General features: G+C 49.8%; 1 protein-coding gene across 28 annotated transcripts in view; it reads left to right on the top strand.

Annotated features, from left to right (window-relative positions):
* The window catches only part of LPP (LIM domain containing preferred translocation partner in lipoma), a 432,466-nt gene that overhangs the window by 224,487 nt on the left and 189,448 nt on the right, over positions 1 to 18,531 (top strand). For 27 of the 28 annotated variants that reach the window (XM_025202699.1, XM_014519363.2, XM_025202677.1 and 24 more), the window contains one exon: positions 2,814 to 2,936. The exons of the other annotated variant lie outside the window; for it this stretch is intronic. In XM_025202699.1, coding sequence (XP_025058484.1) covers positions 2,814 to 2,936 — 123 coding nt within the window. The remainder of the gene's footprint in view (positions 1 to 2,813; positions 2,937 to 18,531) is intronic. 28 annotated transcript variants of the gene reach the window in all.

Here is an 18,531-nt window from a genome sequence, read left to right as displayed (position 1 = left end):
CAGAGCCATGACACCTGCACGAGCAGCCGTGTGGGAATGTGCATGTGTCGTTGCTAAGAGGTTACACGCTGGGTGTGTATGGGATGGTGTGGATGGGATTGATCCTGCCTCAGGCAGGGAGTTGCACTAGATGAGCTATGGAGATCCCGTCCAGCCCCGCTTCTCTCATTCTGTGAGCATTCGCAGGGTCGTGCTCTTAATTTACTACAAAGGAGTAGAGATGGGGGGGTGAAGACAGGTTGAATTTAGCCTTGCATTTAATTATGTCTTTTTATTTTAAATAAATGCAGCGTTCCTTAATAAGCTTCGAGGCAGTCGAGAGAATCCTGCAGGTATTTCCCCCCTTGCCGCCCACCCCAGACTTTTATGGAGGTCCTTTTATCCCTGCGGTGCTGCAATAAAAGGACTATTACAGTGTCCTGCCAGCCCAGCTGTATCACAGAGGAGCCATGAAACACTCGGACCCTGTGGCTGAGGGGTGGCCACCCTGCCACCGGCCTCTGTGTGTGGCATGCAGTAGGATCGTAGGAAAAAAGGGCTGGCAGGGACCTCAGGAGGTCACATCTAGTGCAACCCCTGCTCCAAGCAGGACCAGCCCCAACTACATCATCCCAGCCAAGGGATATCAAGCTGGGTCTTAAAAACCTCCAAGAATAGCGGTTCCACCACCTCTCCAGATCATCTTTCCAGTGCTTTACTACCCTCCTAGTGAGAGAGTTTTTCCTAATATCCAACCACAACTTCCCTTGCTGCAACTTGAGCCCATTGCTCCTTCTGTCATCTGCGCCCACTGAGACCAGCCCAGCTCCATCCTCTTTGCAGCCCCCCTGCAGGGAGGTGAAGGCTGCTATTCAATCCCCCTCGGTCTTCTCTTCTGCAGACTCAATCAGCCCATTTGTCTCAGCCTCTCCTCACCAGTCCTGTCCCCCAGCCCCACAACCATTTTCATTGCCCTCCACTGGACTCTCTCCAATGTGTCCATGTCCTTTCTGCAGTGGGGGCTCACAGCTGGACACAGGACTCCGGATACTAGACACAAGAGATGGGGGAGGGAAAGGAAAGCAGAGCAGCAGATCAGGAGAGAACAGAAAGAGCAGGGGAGCAGGTTGGGCCAGGAGCACAGGCAAGGGAGCAGAAAGCAGAGCAGCAGAGCAGGCAGGGGAAATGCATCAAGGTGGCCCTCAAGGAGGACATAGGGTTTAGCTTGTGGGATGCCTGCCAAAAAGCTCCCCCCCGCACTGCCATAGCCGATGGGGCTCTGCCAGCAAACTACTCATGTTGATGCAGGTCTGGTGGCTTGTGCTGGCCAAAGTGCCCGTGTCTGGGGGAGTCCTGGTGACAGATAAACCCCTTCCTCCTTGCAGGGCTGCATTCGCACCACTGCAGCCTCGCTGCTCTACTTAATCAGGAGTAGCTCCTGTAGTGTGGACGTGGCCTTAGATGTTTTACCACCGGAGGGTGAGAGCTTGGCAAGGAAACCGTCTAGCAACTACCTAGCAAGCCAAACTGCCCTAGAGGCAATGTGGCCTGGTGGTGAGGACACCGGACTCGGCCTCAAGACACCTGGGTTATATTCGTGCCCTTGCCACTAACCAGCTGGGTGGTTCTTCTTGTGCCCTTGCCATCAATTAGGTGCTTTTTCACCGTCTGCTATTGTAATGATGGGGTATTTAGGAGATTTGTTGGAATCTGACGGGCCACTGCTATGGCCAGTATGGCAGTGGGAAGCCACTGGGTGATACTGGGTGACATCTTGGGATCCTTGTCTCCTCATACCCATTGCCTGCCTTCTCTGTCCAGGCTCCAAACTGGTCCGGGTAGGGTGGTCTCCTCTCGGACGCCCGCGCAGCACTTAGGGGACGGGCTGCAGCCAGTGGGCTGCGAGTGTTAACCATCATTCAAGCAGTGAAATGATGAGAGGGAGGAAAAGAAACGTAAGACACCACTGTGCAAATCAAATGGGAATTTTAGCAGCATTTCGGGTTTCCAAATCTCATCCTAGCCAGGAAAAAAAGGATCTCGGCGAGTCCTGTGAGAAAGCGGGTCAGAGCATTCGTTTAGATGGACACTTTTTAAAATGAGCTTTTGTAATAATAATAATAATAATAAAAAAAAAGATTCCTTCTGAATAGTTTCTGACCCGAGGCTGCACCTTTTCGATGACATGCTCGTGCATATAAAGCCTATCGGAAAGTCCATTTCCTTGTCAGGCTGCTCAAATTCATCATTATGCAATAAGGTTTAATAATCGTTAGGAGCTAATGAATGCCTCGGCATGGATGAGCTTAGCAGACCAGAGCCTGACTGCTTTGCACGGTCTCTGCGTTTGGCCAAGTTGCCATTTCCGCTGAGGATGGATGACGGAGGAGTGCTGTAAACCACGCAGCCATCCCTTTGCTCCTCAAATGATGCTCTGAAATACCATCTACCTGGAAGAGACGCGGAGCCAAAGGGAGAGGATGGATTTGGCTCGGGGAGCGGCTGTGGGAGAAGGGAAGGCGGTCGGAACAGAACGGCGTGAGCCGAGTTCATGGAGACCTTACCGCTGCAATCAGGGGACCGCTCTGCTGCTGTTAGCTTGCATGATGGGATCCACCTGGCTAAGGGCCCCATTTTGCTGAGCTCTGTCCATGCCTATAAGGAGTGAGAGTCTCCTCCTAGGAGCTACAGCTAAGGATTCAAGGCAGATTGCTATTGTAGGGCTTGGGGCTTTCCACCCGGGGATGGGGGCGATGCTCTGGAACGAAAATCCAAACCCAGCTGCTGGACCGAGTCGTTTACATGGCTTGAAATGTTGCTCCTTCCTTTCCTAGGCAAATCCTGGCGGCAAGACCCTGGAGGAAAGGCGATCCAGCTTAGATGCGGAGATCGACTCTCTGACCAGCATCCTGGCGGACTTGGAGAGCAGCTCCCCGTACAAGCCTCGGGTTCAACAGGTTCGTGCCGAGCCCTGTGCTTGCATGGTGTGTTTTGTACACAGAGAGTAGAAATTTGGCTAGAGGCGATTCCTGGAGCCATCTGCAAATGGGTTTGTGCTCGCTGGAAGGAGCCTGCCCGTTTGCATCTCTGGATCATCCCGGCATGCACGCCAGAGGGAAGGCAGCACTCTGGAAGGGGACCTGCTCCAGGGTGCTTTGGAGCAGACGTGTTTCGGCGTGTGTTTGAGGTGATAGAAATGTGACCGTAAAAATAGCATCTTGTCCTCCAGGCTTTTCCTTCCATGATAGCTGCTGCATGAACAGCGTGCTCCCTTTACAAGTGCCATTACGCTGTTATCTGTCGCCATTGCAGCCTGATCCAGATATCTGAATACCAAGCTGTGCTCGTTCTGCTTTCATGGCCTAATCGCTACCAGTGAAGATGCATGGATCATAGCTCAGCTGTCACTGGTTGATAAGGCAACAAGGCAGGATGGGATCCCGCTTGCTGTTCCATGCCTAGATCTGGGCTGCAGGGCTGACGGGAGTCGGGTAGATTTTTATCACTCAAATGCAGGGAGCACCTAGGAAGCAGATGTGTGAATGTTATGTGCTGTGATTTTCTTTTAGCCCGTGGAAAAGAGACTGTCTAATGGCATTTTGGTAGGGTGTCCAAAACCAGCTGAAGTAGTTACACATATTTTTTCTTCCCTTCTCCTAATAATGCTATCTTCTGTGTGTGTAAAACAAAAAACTGGGTGTATGTGTGTGCATGCCCCTCTCCCTCTCTACACATGCAGGTTGCTGTGTCTCTACAGTGTGCATGTTCAAATGATGTTGGAATTGGATTAAAATTTCCAAGTCAATCAAAGATAAAGGTGAAGCAGCCTGTGGGCCCTGTGCGTGGGGTTTGTCTGTATTTGATTATGATCTCCTTAGGCCCAAAAGTTTAAAGTGAGCTTCAGCTCACAAACATGCACACACACGTGTGTGTATGTATGTACGGGTATGTGCATGTGTGTATACATGCATATATGTGTGTGCATATGCACATGCGCATGCATATAGATGTGTGCATACACACTTGCACATGCCCAGGCGCATGGATATAGATATGTGCATACACTTGCACATGCCTATGCACATGCATATAGATGTGTGCATACATACTTGCACATGCCCAGGCGCATGCATATAGATGTGTGCATACATACTTGCACATGCCCAGGCGCATGCATATAGATGTGTGCATACACTTGCACATGCATATAGATGTGTGCATACACTTGCACATGCCCAGGCGCATGCATATAGATGTGTGCATACACTTGCACATGCCCAGGCGCATGCATATAGATGTGTGCATACATACTTGCATATGCACATGAGCATGCATATAGATGTGTGCATACACACTTGCACATGCCAATGCATATGCATATATATATGTGCATACAGACTTGCACATGCCCGTACATACATACTTTGGTTAATCTGTAAGGTGCTAATCTACCCTGTCTTCTGGTTTACCTTTTTAGCCATTATCTAGAATGCTTCACATGCCTGCAGTGATGGCAAAAGTGTACTGTGTGGATGAAATTTGTAAAAGTACCCAGTGTTGCCTTAATTTGCTTCTGCCAGGGTCGATGAGAGTTTTAAAACTCGTGCACTGGGGAAAGAGTTAGTTTAAATGCCAGTGCTTTCGATTCCTTTCCCTCCCATCCCATTTGCAAATCAGTTAGTGGTGTCTTGGCCTTCTGTTTTGTTTGATTTTTGCATAACCAACCTCACTGCAGTAGCCTCAAAACAAAAAAAAATTGGCCTTTTTTTTTGTCTTTATGGCTCTCATGCAACATGAAACGGCTCTCATGCAAAACTACAACATCATCCTTCTGCTTCTTAGAAGCAATCTGAATCAGTTACTCTGTATAAAACTGTGGACAAAGTAAAGCAGACATGAATTTGGGCCTTTTCCACTGGGGGAGAAACATCATTAAGATAAAAGGTCAACCGTTACTATGGTGCTACCCATAAGTGGGGTTGTGTTCAGGTATCAGGATCATGGCATTCAGTCATTTATATTTGCTTGCATTCCTCCTCTCCGGGCTCTTTTGGATACCTCGCTAAACATGTCATGGGGTTGATGCGACAAGATGGAGATGTGCTTGCCGTGGGTTGTTTCTTTCATCCGAGGTATGGAGTAGCAGAAAGGACAGTGTTCTTGTGTGGCTTTGTACCCCGAGGTAAAAATCAGAAAAGCACATACTTGGCTACCTAGGATCTGATGGCACAGCCTAGTTTCAATGGAGTCGTGCCGCGTATTCCAGTTCATAAAGTTGGTGACCCTGAGATCTTGTCTCCTGATTCATGCACATAAATTCACAGCTTGCACATGCAGTTAGGTGAGATGTTTCTGCCTGTAATTAGAGGCCAGCCATGCAGATTGCCCCGCTATGTCTAGCAATGTCAGGGTGATCTTTTAAAGGGGATTTGCTCTAACAGCCAGCCACAACAGGGCAGGAGAAAAGTGGAAGCATGGCTTTGATATGGAGTGAACTGTCTCTTGTTCCATTCATTAGACTTTTCAGTATTTATTGGTTAACATAATTAAGTCCTGTGAAAAATATAATTACACCAACTATTAGCCATAGCTGCTAGAAAAAGAAAATGCCAGAGTTGAACGTGTCATCTGCTGTAATTAAAAAGAACTTGAGCAAGTCCTTGAAGGGTAGAACCGAACTGCAGGGCTTTGAAGTTTGTTCTTTATTTGATCTGCAATAAGTATATAGAAAAAAAAAAAAAAAGAATCAGTCACTTGACAGCTTTGTAGTAGGAATAGGTGAGACTGAACTGGGAAATCAGCACATTTATTGCATCAAACCTTCACAAACCACCTCCAGCCGACCCAGGTGATGGGTCTAGCGAGGGGAAGAGAGTCAGGGCGGTCTGTGTAGCAGACCATTTTCCCCGTGTAGTTAAACCACTCTGTTTCTACCACTATAACTTCCCCATGGCACGCTGCTATTTTGGAATAAAAGTGCTTATGGGGGGAAACCGGAGGAGTCCCCTTTTCTTTCAACACTTCCATAGTGACACCAGCTAAATGGAGAAACAGCTTTCTTATGCCGAAGCAAGTGTGTCCGCAGGGAAGTCGCAAGGTGTCGTGAGAGAGGTTTACTTCACTCATCTCACCTCCTATGGGTGTAACTTCCCATTCGATGTGCCCTTGGTCTTTTGGACCATGTTTGCGCTGTCAGTGGGACCCAGGGAGTAAAGAGGGTAGAATCTGGCCCTAAATAAGGATTGTGATGGTGATTGATTGTTGCCTACGGTATCTTAAAAGTGGTGCCTTATGGAAACGTCCTGTCTATAAATCAGTAGGTCCTAAAAGTAGATGGAGTTGCTTTGGTTTGACTCTTGAGGATCCAGGTAAGCGTGTAGCCTAGAAGTTGGGTAAGGTTTCGGATGGGCTGGACTCCCAACCGAAATGCCTGGTTGCAGCTCATGGTGACGCCAGTGGTATTGAGTACGGAGAAAGCTTGTGGGATCCGCTGCAGCACCCCGGCTTCCTGACCGGTTAATGACTTCAGGTGCAGAAGATGGAAAATTCAGGCTGGAAGGGAGCTCAGGAGGTCACATCTAGTGCAACCCCCTGCCCCAAGCAGGACCAGCCCCAACTACATCATCCCAGCCAAGGCTTTATCTAGCCGGGTCTTCAACACCTCCATGGATGGAGAGTCCGCCACCTCTCTGGGTAACCTGTTCTAGTGCTTCACCACCCTCCTGGTGAAAACATTTTTCCTAATATCCAACCTCAGCTTCCCTTGCTGCAACTTGAGCCCATTGCTCCTTGTTTCATAGCTCTGGTGAAGGTTGGCTTCACCCAATTTTTCTCCGAGTCTATCAGCGTGACTCTGGCCCGAAGAGGGGAACTCAGTAATATCCCTTAACCTTGGGACAGCATCTTCGTTGCTCCCAAGTGGGGTAAAGTGCAGTGGGTGATGGTTTCACCCACCACTTAGCTCAGCAGGAGAATGGGCCCAGGCCATTTACCTCTCTTTACCATCTCTCCTTATGACTGTCCGTCTCAGCCCGGGGGCTGCTTTACCTAAATGTTTCTTCCATGTCTCTGGGCAAGCCGCTGCCTCCTCGTGTGACTCATCTGCGACCCAGGGAGACCGCAGAGTGAAAGATCACTTCAGTCTTCTCTCCCTAGTTAGGTTTTGTCTTCTCTCCTGAGTCAAGAGAGTCTCTTGTGGAGGAGGAGGATTTCTAGACATCATTAATCTGTCTCATGTAGGTCAGTGCAGATGAGGAGCGGCTTTCTGTCCGCATGAACCTGCTGGTTAGAGCTTGTGACCTACCAAGGAAAAGCTCCATAACTAACCACAGGGCCACCCAGACCCTGGCTATTAGTGTGAGTCACAGGAGCCACCAAAAGTCATGAAAGTGTTGTTTTCATTTCAAAATTGCACACTTAAAGGACAGCAGGAAAGCAGAGGATGTAAGCCTCATCTTTAGCTGCAGCACATGGGAAACCAGGCTTGCTTTCTGTTGTGTGATCTCCATGAAAGGTCCATGTTTAGGGACCCCGGCTGCATATGAACTCCTGCAGCCATGGGGAAGGAGAGGAAGGCTGTGAAGGAGACTCTGCAGAGCCACAGAGCTGGGCAACTCTATGGCAGGAGACACAATATTTTGGATAACCTGACATTGCAGCTGCCCATCTCAGTCTTTCATGCTTGGAGAAAGTTGTGCATCACGTCAGTTAGGCTGAATGAGAGGCTTTCTGAAAACCCAAAACGATGACCAGGAAACCCTTTGTTGGAGGAAAAGAAATGTTCTTGATTTAAAATATCCACGTGCTTGAACAACCTTGAAGTCGGTTGAAAAATTGGAAGGGGAATTTAGAGGAAAATTCCATAACAAATTCTTGCTCTGGACAAATTTTGCTAAAATTTTGAAATTTGAAAAGTCGCATACTCAACTTGAGTAGTGCATAGTCATCTTGTCTTTTAGGTTTCTATTTGGGACTTTCTCTCCAAACAACACCCACCCACTGTCTCTAAGGCAGTGTTCCCTAAATGCAGCCACCTCTGGGTGGAGATTAGTGGCCCCATATACAATGTATCACTGGGTGCATCTACATATGCAATTAATGTGCTTGAATTTTCTACACAGAAAATTCAGGCATGCTGAATTGCACCCCGACACGCATCTGAATGCGCACCCATCAGGAGCAAATTTGCTTTGGATGGGAGCAGTACAGCTTAGGGCTGCTCCTGGCCTGCTCTGCCCCCCTGCAGCAGCCAAGGGGAGCTCCAGGCTCCCCTGGGTGCCAGCTCCTGGCTGGCAGGGGGCACGGGGGCTGGTTCTGATCCATGCAAGGTAGGGGAGAGCTGTCTAGGCTGCCGGGTAGCTGCCTCCCAGCCACATGGAGTTCAGGATCCTAATGTGCCAAGCTGGGACAGCTCTCCCCACCCCATGCTGCCTAGGCTGACTGGGAGCAATTTGCTCCTGGTCAGCGTCTACGTGTGCACTTCAGTGCATTAGTTTAATGTACTGATTCCTAGTACCTATATCTACAGGTACTAGAAAATGACATGTTAGACTAATCTACTGCATCATAGTAGCTGCACATGTGTAGCCGGTGACGCTTTACTATGCATCATACCAGTCTAATGTGCAGTAAAGTGTCTAATGTAGATGCACTCACTGGAATAGCTTTCTTCCTCCAGACCAAATTGTCCAGGTTTTTTTGTTTTCTCAGACTGGGCTTAGGAAGGGTGAGGTTGGGGTATCCAAAGGGTGGGATGAGGAGCTAGCTTGGAGGCTGCAATACAACGATTTCTGGATATTTAAGGTGAGGAGGGAACATTAGACCAACAACTCTTATGTCCTTTATAGCACAGGCTGTAAAATCCCCTCAATACCCGCTGTATTTACCCTGGTGATTTGTGTTATTTGCTTTCCAGCAAGGCCGCCGGTCTTATGGTGAAAGCAGCGTTCCCCTTTGAAGCAAAGGAGTCCCTAGCAGTCGCTGTGTTTACCCCAGGCACCACGGAGGGGCCTGAATGCCTGAGAGCTGTCCTTTTTAAAGGTTTATTGATTTCATTTTTTTGGGTAGTCGCGCTTCAAAAATTCCCTAATGCTCTTGGATGGAGGAGGCGCAGCCAACGGTCCGCAATTACCCACGTGCTGAATTCCCACCTGGAGGAGGGATGTTCATCCTCGGAGAAAACAGGCAAACACACAAAGGCGCGTGCAGTCGCCGTGAAGAGAGCACGAGCCTTCGACGGGGGCTGCCAAAGCCAAGTGCTATAGAAATAGCCGCGGCTGAAAGCTGGGGTCCTCTCGTCCTGCCGTGAATGATGTATCGGAGGCCGATTGCTTTGTCTGGGGTCTGCCAGCTCGTTCTCTCGTTTTCCTCGTCGAGCTTCTGCCCGGCTGGATGAAAGTCCGCGAGGGTGCCGGGCTCAATGTCAGCCATGGGTTTGCTTGTAGGCAGAGTCTACCTGGCTCCGTACCTTCTAGCTGCTGCATGCAGAGGGGCATGCCAAAGCTGTGCCATGCTCGAAACTTTGCAGAGGGCTTTGGCGGTCAGCCCCGCCACATCCCTCGGAGGCTTTTGCTTCAGCGGGGAACCAGATGGGTTCCCCGCTGGAGACCGACCCACCAGCAACCTGAAGAGCCACCAAGACAATTAATGTCCCCCACGCTCCCTCTCCTCCTCCCTGTCTGCCTTGTCTAGTCAGCTTGTTAAGCCCATTAAGGAAGAACGGCTGGTGAATATATATAGTAAAACGGGGCTTTGCTTTTGGCTGCAGCCTCTGGGTGAGACTGGAATACAAAGAATAAGAGTAAAAGTGGGTATTATCCTCGGTTTATAGAGAGGGAAAACAGAGCCCAGAGCTAAGTGATTTACCTGAGGGCTTAGAGCCAGAAATAGACCCCAGTAATCCTGTCTCTCCATCTTCTGCTCCCAGCACGCAGCGCCGTTCCCTTCCCGGTAGCAGCGATGTGTCAGTCAGCCCGAGCGAGGAAGCCTGTGCATTTGTTCAGAGGGAAAAGGACAAGAAAAGTAAAGTTTCACAATGCGTTGCAGAACTGTAATAATAATAATAATAATTTTTTAAAAATCCAGGGAGACATTTTCCTTCAGATCCAAAGATATTGGAAAATAGTAACTTCTAATAGCTGGCACTTAAGGCGGATTGAAATATTTGACAGCACGGGCTATTATTCCATCACTTCTCGTGACAGCCAGTCAGGGATAGCAACAAAAGTGGTGATAAGGTGAGGGGCATATTTTGCTTTCTCGGTGTTGGAACAGGATGGAACCGTTTGCACCGCGGCGCTAGAAGCCAGGGAACAAGCAGACATCGCTGCATCTGAAACTCTGGGCGCGTCTGCATGCTCATTAACGTGCTTTGGGTAATGCGCATTAAATGCAGTACCTCCATTGTGAGGTGCTAGAATAAGGTGCATTAACCTATTTTAATCCGCATTAGCTAAAGAACACTTTTTTGTGATGCCTTAATGCGCATTAAAATAGGCTAACACGCATTAAAGCGCACGTGCAGACATGCCTTCCTTGGAGCATTCCTTTCTTGGGTGGCTCTAATTTGCACCTCTTCCCCCCCTTTATTTCCGAGTCAGATAGGCACAGCTGTAGGTTTTGCATTTATCTTTCAGCCTGTATCTCCAGCTATGACTCAAGCTTGCCAGCTGCCAAGTGGTACAGCTTTCCAGCCCATTGAACAGGTTTTTCTGTGGTGGTAGATCAGACTTGGATTGTGGGAGCAATGGAGAAGCTCTATAAAGACCTGAAGTATCATTGAAAAATGCATCCTGCTTGGAGCAGGGGGTTGGACTAGATGGCCTCCTGAAGTCCCTTCCAACCCTCATTTTCCATGGTTTCTATGATTTACTAGCCCAGGTGCACACCTTGCTGGCCTCGTGTGATTTTACTGGGCTGCAAAAATAACTTGCTTTGCAGAAATATTTCAGGTCCGATCTAATGAGTGTTGGCTCAGCTGTTAGGCAACAGCTATATCTTCCTCTAACGATGCAGCGCCCCTGGGGCAATGGTTTGGGGGTGAAGAGAAGGTGCAAGTGAATTCAGTTGGTTTTGAACAATTTGGGTTGGTTTTTCCCCCCACCATCGAATATGTCGATGGTGCAGCATTGAAGGTTCATGAATGAGGGCATGGATCTGAGAGGTGCTAAATCAGTGGGATTTGCCAGTTTTGGATGTTGCAGGACTTCTCTGAATCTTTCCATTGTTGCATTTTCCTAGTGGAAAATGTTAAGCTTTTATTGGGGGGTGAGGGGAAAGGCCCTGATCTTGCTGGGGAGGGGAAGCTTGTGAAAGCGGGCATAGGCCAGGTCACGTTTCTGCACATGCCTCCTCCATCCAGGCCTGCTGGTAACTGCTAGCATCCCCTCCGTGTGGGCTGGGAGATGAAGGTTGGGTCCCGTCACTTCACCTCCAGGCTATGTCTGCATGGCAGGCAGGGGTGAGACTGGTTGGTCTAATACAAGATATCAAATTTACCCCAGAAACCTTGTCTGAATTGCCTCATTGCCTTCCAAGTGTTTTGTTCTCTGGGGTCTGGAGTTCGTCCCCTGTGAGCACGGCTGCAGGGTCTGAGTTGCATATCCTCACCCACACAAGTGCCGGCAGGGGATCCTGGTGCAGCAGGTGTGGCACCCTAGGGGACCTGGGGATTTGCACGTCCAGGAGGTGCTTGCATGATGCCCTATCTTTAGAGGGTAGGAATTTCCTCCTTCGCCCGTGGGTGCCAGCCAACGAGCTGACGTGGTTGTGATGAGCAGATGTTTGTATCTGTTGCATCTGTTGGCATGTATTAAGCATTAATCCTTTTGATAAGAGCATGTCCGCTAAGATATTTTTTTGGTACGTTTTCCAAGATCCCAGATTATCAGCTTGTCACAGATGAACCGGATAAGAATGACCTTTACATATTATTATTCTTTCCTGTTCTCTCACCAGGTTGAAACGAAAGCGTCCTCCCTCCCCACCTGCTACTTCTTTTTATTCATGTAGAAGAAAACCCAGGTGGCTTTCTAAAACGTTTTTTGCTTCTCAGGTGACATTTCCAGGTCCCGTGCCCCGTTTGTTTTTGCTCGCATGCTCGGTTACAGCTTTCGATGAGACCTCGTGTTGAATGTACTGCACGTTGCCAAACGTTGCATGCGGATGAGCATAAATATTGACTTTGGGAGTGGCGATCAAAAGCAAATAGTGCCTCGTAAGTTGTATTTTTCCTTCTGCATTCATTAATGTTGCATTGCGGATGGTGGAACAGCATGTCCCGTACCTTCGTAGAGCAGGTCACGCTATCCCAGAGCTTATCGGATTCGGTTTCCTAGCTTTTATCTTTCAGTGGGACCAACATCACCTGTTCACCATCCCCTTAAGGAACAAGCCACTTGTTGCTCTGACATGACTGCTTATGACGTGCCACTCGGGTAATATTCATCATAGAAATCGTAATGAATAATCCCTTTTCCCACAATCACCCAGAGGGCTTCACAAGCTACGTACATGTCAGCCCCGGGCATGCAGCCACCTCTGGGGTGGAGCAACACAGCCAGATCATGCCGAGCCTCCTTATGCGGGCTTCCATATTTGAATGCCTTATTGACATCGAGGCAGGAGTGTTTGCAGGTGATATATTTCCTGGACCAGCATGGCTACAGCATCGCTTCAGCCTTACTGAAGTCAGCGGTTTCCCCATCAGAGCGCTCCCTTTGAGGTAGAGAAGTGTTATTCCTAGTTTGCAGATGGGGAAACTGAGGCACATGGCATCTCTGGTGGGTCCCACCCCACTTGCATGCACCAAGCTCAGACACGCGGCGGTGAAGCAGTTGCAGGCGTTCCCCCTGTCCTTAAGCTCACTGGAGGCAAAGTTTTGAGTGTCTGCCCCTATTTCTTACCCAAGAAAGCCCGGGATGGGGCATGGATGTACCTAGAGAGAGGAAGCAGCTTGCCTGAGCGCTCACTGCGATCCTGTCCTGGCAGGGACTGAGCCCGGCTCTCCCATATAGCAGTGGGTTAGTTGCTCTCCTGTCGTGTATAACCCAGTGGGGGTTTGGCTCGGCACGGGGCCAGCCCACCCCTGTGAAAGGGTGATGGACGGCATGAACGGCCAGGGAGGGTCTAGGACTGCAGCACATCACTTGTGCCTGTACCGCTGGTGTTTAACCCCCTAGGCATTGCTACCTTTGGGCCCAGAGCGTGCAAGCAATGGTCCCTTTTGCTCTGATCTCCACCAGGCCCCAAGAGCTACAGCCAGCGAGTTGTTTCCATCAGCTGCCTCGTCCCAAGGTGGGGGTTGGAGGGATGATGGCATATAAATCCAGGGCACGCAGCAGTGATCTTTTCAGCACCGGGATTGCTCTTAACATGTGTCGCCGGGAGCATTGCTCTGTTTGGTGGATTTGTAAGCAAATGCCAGCATGTGTCCCCCTCCCACAAGCACTTTAATCCAGAATGGCCATAGATTGGGGCGTTGTTTGGGTGCTCTAGAGCCTGGTTGCCTCCTAGACTGGATGGGATAACTGATCCCAGACTATTGCACCAATGTCTGCTGTGGCCATGCCTCCTCCTCCTTGCTCTCCTTCGGACCAGTGCGTCCTTTCCAGGGGTGCAAGCATGAGCCCATCCATCCCTGCTCTCCTGCACGTGCAAACTGAAAACTCCCCTTTCTTTCGGTGCAACAGGCTCCAAGGAGTTGATTCCTTGCAAGATTTCTATAAAGGGCCCTGGATGCAGCGTGAAATCCTGGTTCTGCTAACACCGGGGTTTTGCCATCCGTGGCAGGAGATTGCTGATGCAGGGGCCGTGCCTTCGGCTTGCAAACGGGTGGCTGATGTCAGCAATATGCCCCTCCTCTCCAGCAAAGCTCTGGGGTGTCAGGGGTGTGTCAAGGGGCTCCGTGCAAGCCCCCGGCTTGTGCACTTCCACTCAGCTGCATGAGCATCGCCGAGTTGTTCAGTGCGTAGCTCAGACCCATCTCCTTCAACTCTGCCTGGAGACCAGCAGCAGATCCCAGGGCTGTCTTGCAGTGCACTCCTGTGCAGTAAGAGGGGAGCAGGGGTCTACCCCAGCTGCACCAGTTCAGTGGATTTAAGTGCATTGGAGGAAAATGTTTTCCCAGAAAAGGCCATAACTGCAGTGGACCATGGGTATCCATCCGTACCAGGGCACCTCATCTCGAGTGCATGTATCCTAGCCACGCCCTGGTGTTGGTCTCCCCATTTTACAGATGGGACTGGCAGGGAACATGGAGCCTGGTCCCAACCTCCAAGGCATGGGGGAGAGCTGTCGTGGCTGCCGGGCAGCTGCCTCCCAGCCGCATAGAGATTGGGACCCTAATGCACCAAGCTGGGACATCTCTCCCCACCCCCTGTTGCCTAGGCTGACCGGGAGCAATTTGCTCCTGGTCAGCATCTACACGTGCACTTCAGTGCATTAGTTTAATGCCCTGATTTTTAGTACCTGTATGGCACATTAGACTAATCTACTGCAGAGTAATTTCTGTGCATGTGTAGATGGTAACACTTAGTTTAATGAGGCGCAGAGAGTCCAAGTTGCTTCCTATTGAGTGGGGAGGTCTGTCTGCACCCCAGGTTGGTGCATGCAACTGCTGGATCATCCTGTCTCTCAAGCCACCTTGATACAACACCCATCTACTGACCAGAGCTCCCCCCTACTCCTCCGCTACATAGACAGAGGGTGGAGTGGTCATTTCAGCTTGGGCGTGGTGGGAGCAAGTGCCCTGCAGCAGTACAAGAGTCAGCCAGGTCGTTCCAAACCCCCAGCCTCGTTACCAGTGCATAAATCTACATGATGCATTTATAGCCTGGCTTTGCCTCAGAATTGCTGCAAGATGTTCCCAGCCCAAAGCCGTTAAAGGACCAGGCAGATGCATCTGTGGACAGTTTAAGGGGATGTGTCTGTATTTTCTCTTATTGATCGCCTTTTGCCTTCCTGTCTGGAAGCTATTGAGATGTGATGGCAGTGCCGAGATTCATCATCTCTCTCTGTATATTAAAGCTTGCGTGGACTTAAAATAATTAAAAAAAAAAAAAAAAAAAAAGCTCCAATGCTATACAAAAGTTATGAATTGCTGGCTCCTCACCGTAGCTCTTCTAATAGCTGTAAATTATTCCGGTTCACTAGAGACGAGAAAGGAAGTTCCTTCCTTGACTCACAGCTCTTTGCATCACAGAAAAATGCAGCTCGCTGACCTACGTAGTTGGGATGTAGCTCTTATTTTCCCAGTCCTCTGTTGCTGTCATTTGCTCCGTAACAGGCTTGCAGTCTGTGTCAGGGTGTCTATGCTAGCTTGCATCACCACTGAAACACCATATGGCGGTGGAGACAGGCTCCGGTGCGTAGGTAAGGAAACTCAGATAGGGAAGATGATTATAGTGAGACAAACCTAGCCCTGCTACTTTGCAGCGAAGAGCGAGTGCCCCAGCTCACTGTCATTTCAATGTGAAATCAATAATGCTTTGGTCCAGTGAGTCTTAACTGTCTTTTTTTCTTTCCCTCAGTCGGTGGGAGAAATGAACCTGGCTAAACAATGAGATTTTTTTGAAGCCCTTGTTTGAAATCCCTCCCTCATTGTTTGCCGATGGAAACTTAATTTTATTCCTGGCTTCCACAGTACGCTAGCAAAGTTGCACGTAGACATGCGCAGTGCCGCGAGCGTGCGTGTGCGTGCAGCCCTCTTGCACAGATATACTTCTGGATGGGTTGGCAGACGATTGCAAGGGGCAGGGTGATTTGAGGGATGTTCAGATATTTTGAGGACAGATGGGATCGTTGTGTTCATTTCCTCCTCTATAAGACAGACCAGTGACCCTTGCATCTAGCCCATCATTTGTGGTCGAGCTAACACATATCTCTGGGCTGAGCGACTGACACCGGGAGATTTGTAAGAGGTGGATAAGCCAGCGCATTGCTGTCCTTAGAAATAATGAGCCATGAAGGCATGTTGTGGGTGTCACAAATCTGGCACGCCGCTCGGCGTTCGTGGGGATGCTGGGAAGAAGAGTTGGATCCTCTGTGGCAAAAACAGCAACGCAGGAGCCGGGAGGAGAGTCTCTGCTAGCAACACGCGCCCCCAAGACGCGTGGGGAAAGTTGTGTTTCCACCTGGCACGAGGCAGCGCTGCAGATGCATGCTGCCTTATCCATCGTGCCTTTATCAACATGGGAAAACATTTGGGGTGATCGAAACCTCGACGTAAGCACCAGGCTGTGCTGCAAGAGGGACGTCTGTAAGCTGCAGATCATTCTCGTTGCTTTGAAAGATGGTGGGCAATCGATATGGCAACCGCGAGCTGCCAGGGTCCCTTTCCAGCAGCACTATCCGGACCGTGTTGAGGGGTTACTAAGGTTGTTGTATCCATCCAGGCCAAGGGTTGTCCACGTTCAGCGGGATTCCCAGTCGGAGGCTGATCTCCGTAGCACGAGTCTGGACTATAGCCCTGATGCAACGTGGCTTGGCGGGTCCCAACACTGGTCCCCACGGTTGAAACAGCTGCTGCCTAAATCGACTCTCTGTGCATGAAACCGGGTGAGAAGCGTCTGGGCTACAAAGAGGAGCACGGCCACAAACCGAAATCCTTCTGCAGCGTTCGGGTTGGGCCTGTGTGACATGAGAAGAGCAGGTCGGTATTCCTGGATAACCCCCAGTTTTTACAACACTTCAGACAATATCCCACATTTGGGCTTGATTCAAGCAGATCTTAGCGGCCTGTACTTGGCAAGCCTCGCATGAAATGAGCCGTGCCGTTGTTGGGTAACGCACTCGTGCCTAACGAAGGACAGTAAAACTTTTGGAGAACGGACTTTGCCCTGAGTGTAAATTCCCACGTGCCCGCAGAGCTCTAAAATAGGGTTTAATTCGAGGTAGCCTCTTTCCTCCGAACAATATTTCAAAGTGCTTTCCCAAGCGACGATAACAGCTATAATTGCCAAGTTGACCGAGGTAATGGGCAGAGAGGACTAAAAATGCTCAGACAAAGCAGGGAAAAGCTTTCTACACAAAAGGGACGGTCGAGTCACGTTTGCAGAAGTCCATCTGGATGACAGGAGCTGCGGAAAGTGTTGGAGCCCGAATCATACAATGCGTTTGCTGCTTAGAGGCCATGTCTACATGATATGCTGTTGCTACCGCACGGTCATTTAGTACTTGCATACCCAAGTACCAAATGATGCATTACCGCACAGTAGCGTCCCCGCACGCCTTCCTGTGGCACTGAGCAATAACTCGTTACTCCAGTGCAGTAGCTCGTTACTACTGCACTGTAGCATCGCATGACAGCGTGTTCCCCGCAACGCTACGGCTCAGTAGTAATGAGCACAGTGATAATGAGCTACTGCACAGTAAGCGTCTCATGTAGACGTGGCCACTTGGTGCAAATAGACTACATGTGAGGTCCCCCAGCCCCTCAATGGAGGGAGTAATAGCTCTTGCTGTGGATCCGGAGGCGAGGGTCCGAGCCTTGAACCACCCAGTCCAGCCGTAAATGGGGATCTAGACTTTCGGGCTGGGAGAAAGGGAGACAGGCATGCATCAGCAGCTCCCAGCTTTGAGCAGGGGGTCATCTCTTCCAACCCTCATTTTCTGTGATTCTGTGATCGCTCCCTTGTGTGCATTTGGCTGCTGCAAACAGTGGCTCCCCTTGGCTTCAGTTAACTCCCGAGCCTTTTCCCAGAAGCCAGTGGCAGATGATGCCCTATAAAAATCCCCCTTGCTGCTTCCTCCACTCCTAGGTTTCAATCCTTCAGAGGTAGGAGTTGCTCCCAGTTCTTCCCAGGTTGTGACGGGAACCACTCTTTGTCGATGCTATTGACACTCGATGTCGGTATTTCTTTCCTTAATTGAATCCCCTTTTTCTTACTTATATTTCCTTATGCGCGTGCGCGCGCACACACACACACAAAAATATCCACGCGCACGCACCGTACAAGGAGTTTTACATTCTCTAGTACAAAGCTGTAATAAAGGGACTGACAGCCTGGATCTGTAATATGCCTGACCTGACAATTAAGCAAACTTATTACTATGTCAGCCTGCCAGATGGATCCTCTACTCATGACGTGACGTGTGTTGCTTCTGAATGTATCAGAGGGATGCTTCTATTTTATGTTTGCTGAGCTGAGAGAAAGAGGAGGCAGTTTTATTTGAACTAAACCCACTCATTTCGAGTGTGTTTAATGACAGCGGTATGTGCCAGATAAAATAAAATCCTCGGGCCCTAGCCCATGCTGGTTTTAATTTGAAATGTTAGCAGTGGGAAAGAGACAAAGGGTTAAAACCATCCCTTGAAAAGACCTCTGCTGTAAAAGAAATGGCTTCAATCTGAATAAGTCTGGGACTCAAGTCCTGTATGCAGTCCACGCTTGGGACTCGAGTCCTGTGTGCGGTCCGCGTCCGGGACTCAAGTCCTGTATGCAGTCCACGCTTGGGACTCGAGTCCTGTGTGCGGTCCGCGTCCGGGACTCGAGTCCTGTGTGCGGTCCGCGTCCGGGACTCGAGTCCTGTATGCAGTCCACGCTCGGGACTCGG

This window comes from Alligator sinensis, unplaced genomic scaffold (assembly GCF_000455745.1).
Source record: "Alligator sinensis unplaced genomic scaffold, ASM45574v1 scaffold301_1, whole genome shotgun sequence".
Taxonomy (NCBI): domain Eukaryota; kingdom Metazoa; phylum Chordata; order Crocodylia; family Alligatoridae; genus Alligator; species Alligator sinensis.
Note: the sequence above shows the minus strand (reverse complement) of the source record. Positions and strands in the feature narration are given on the sequence as shown.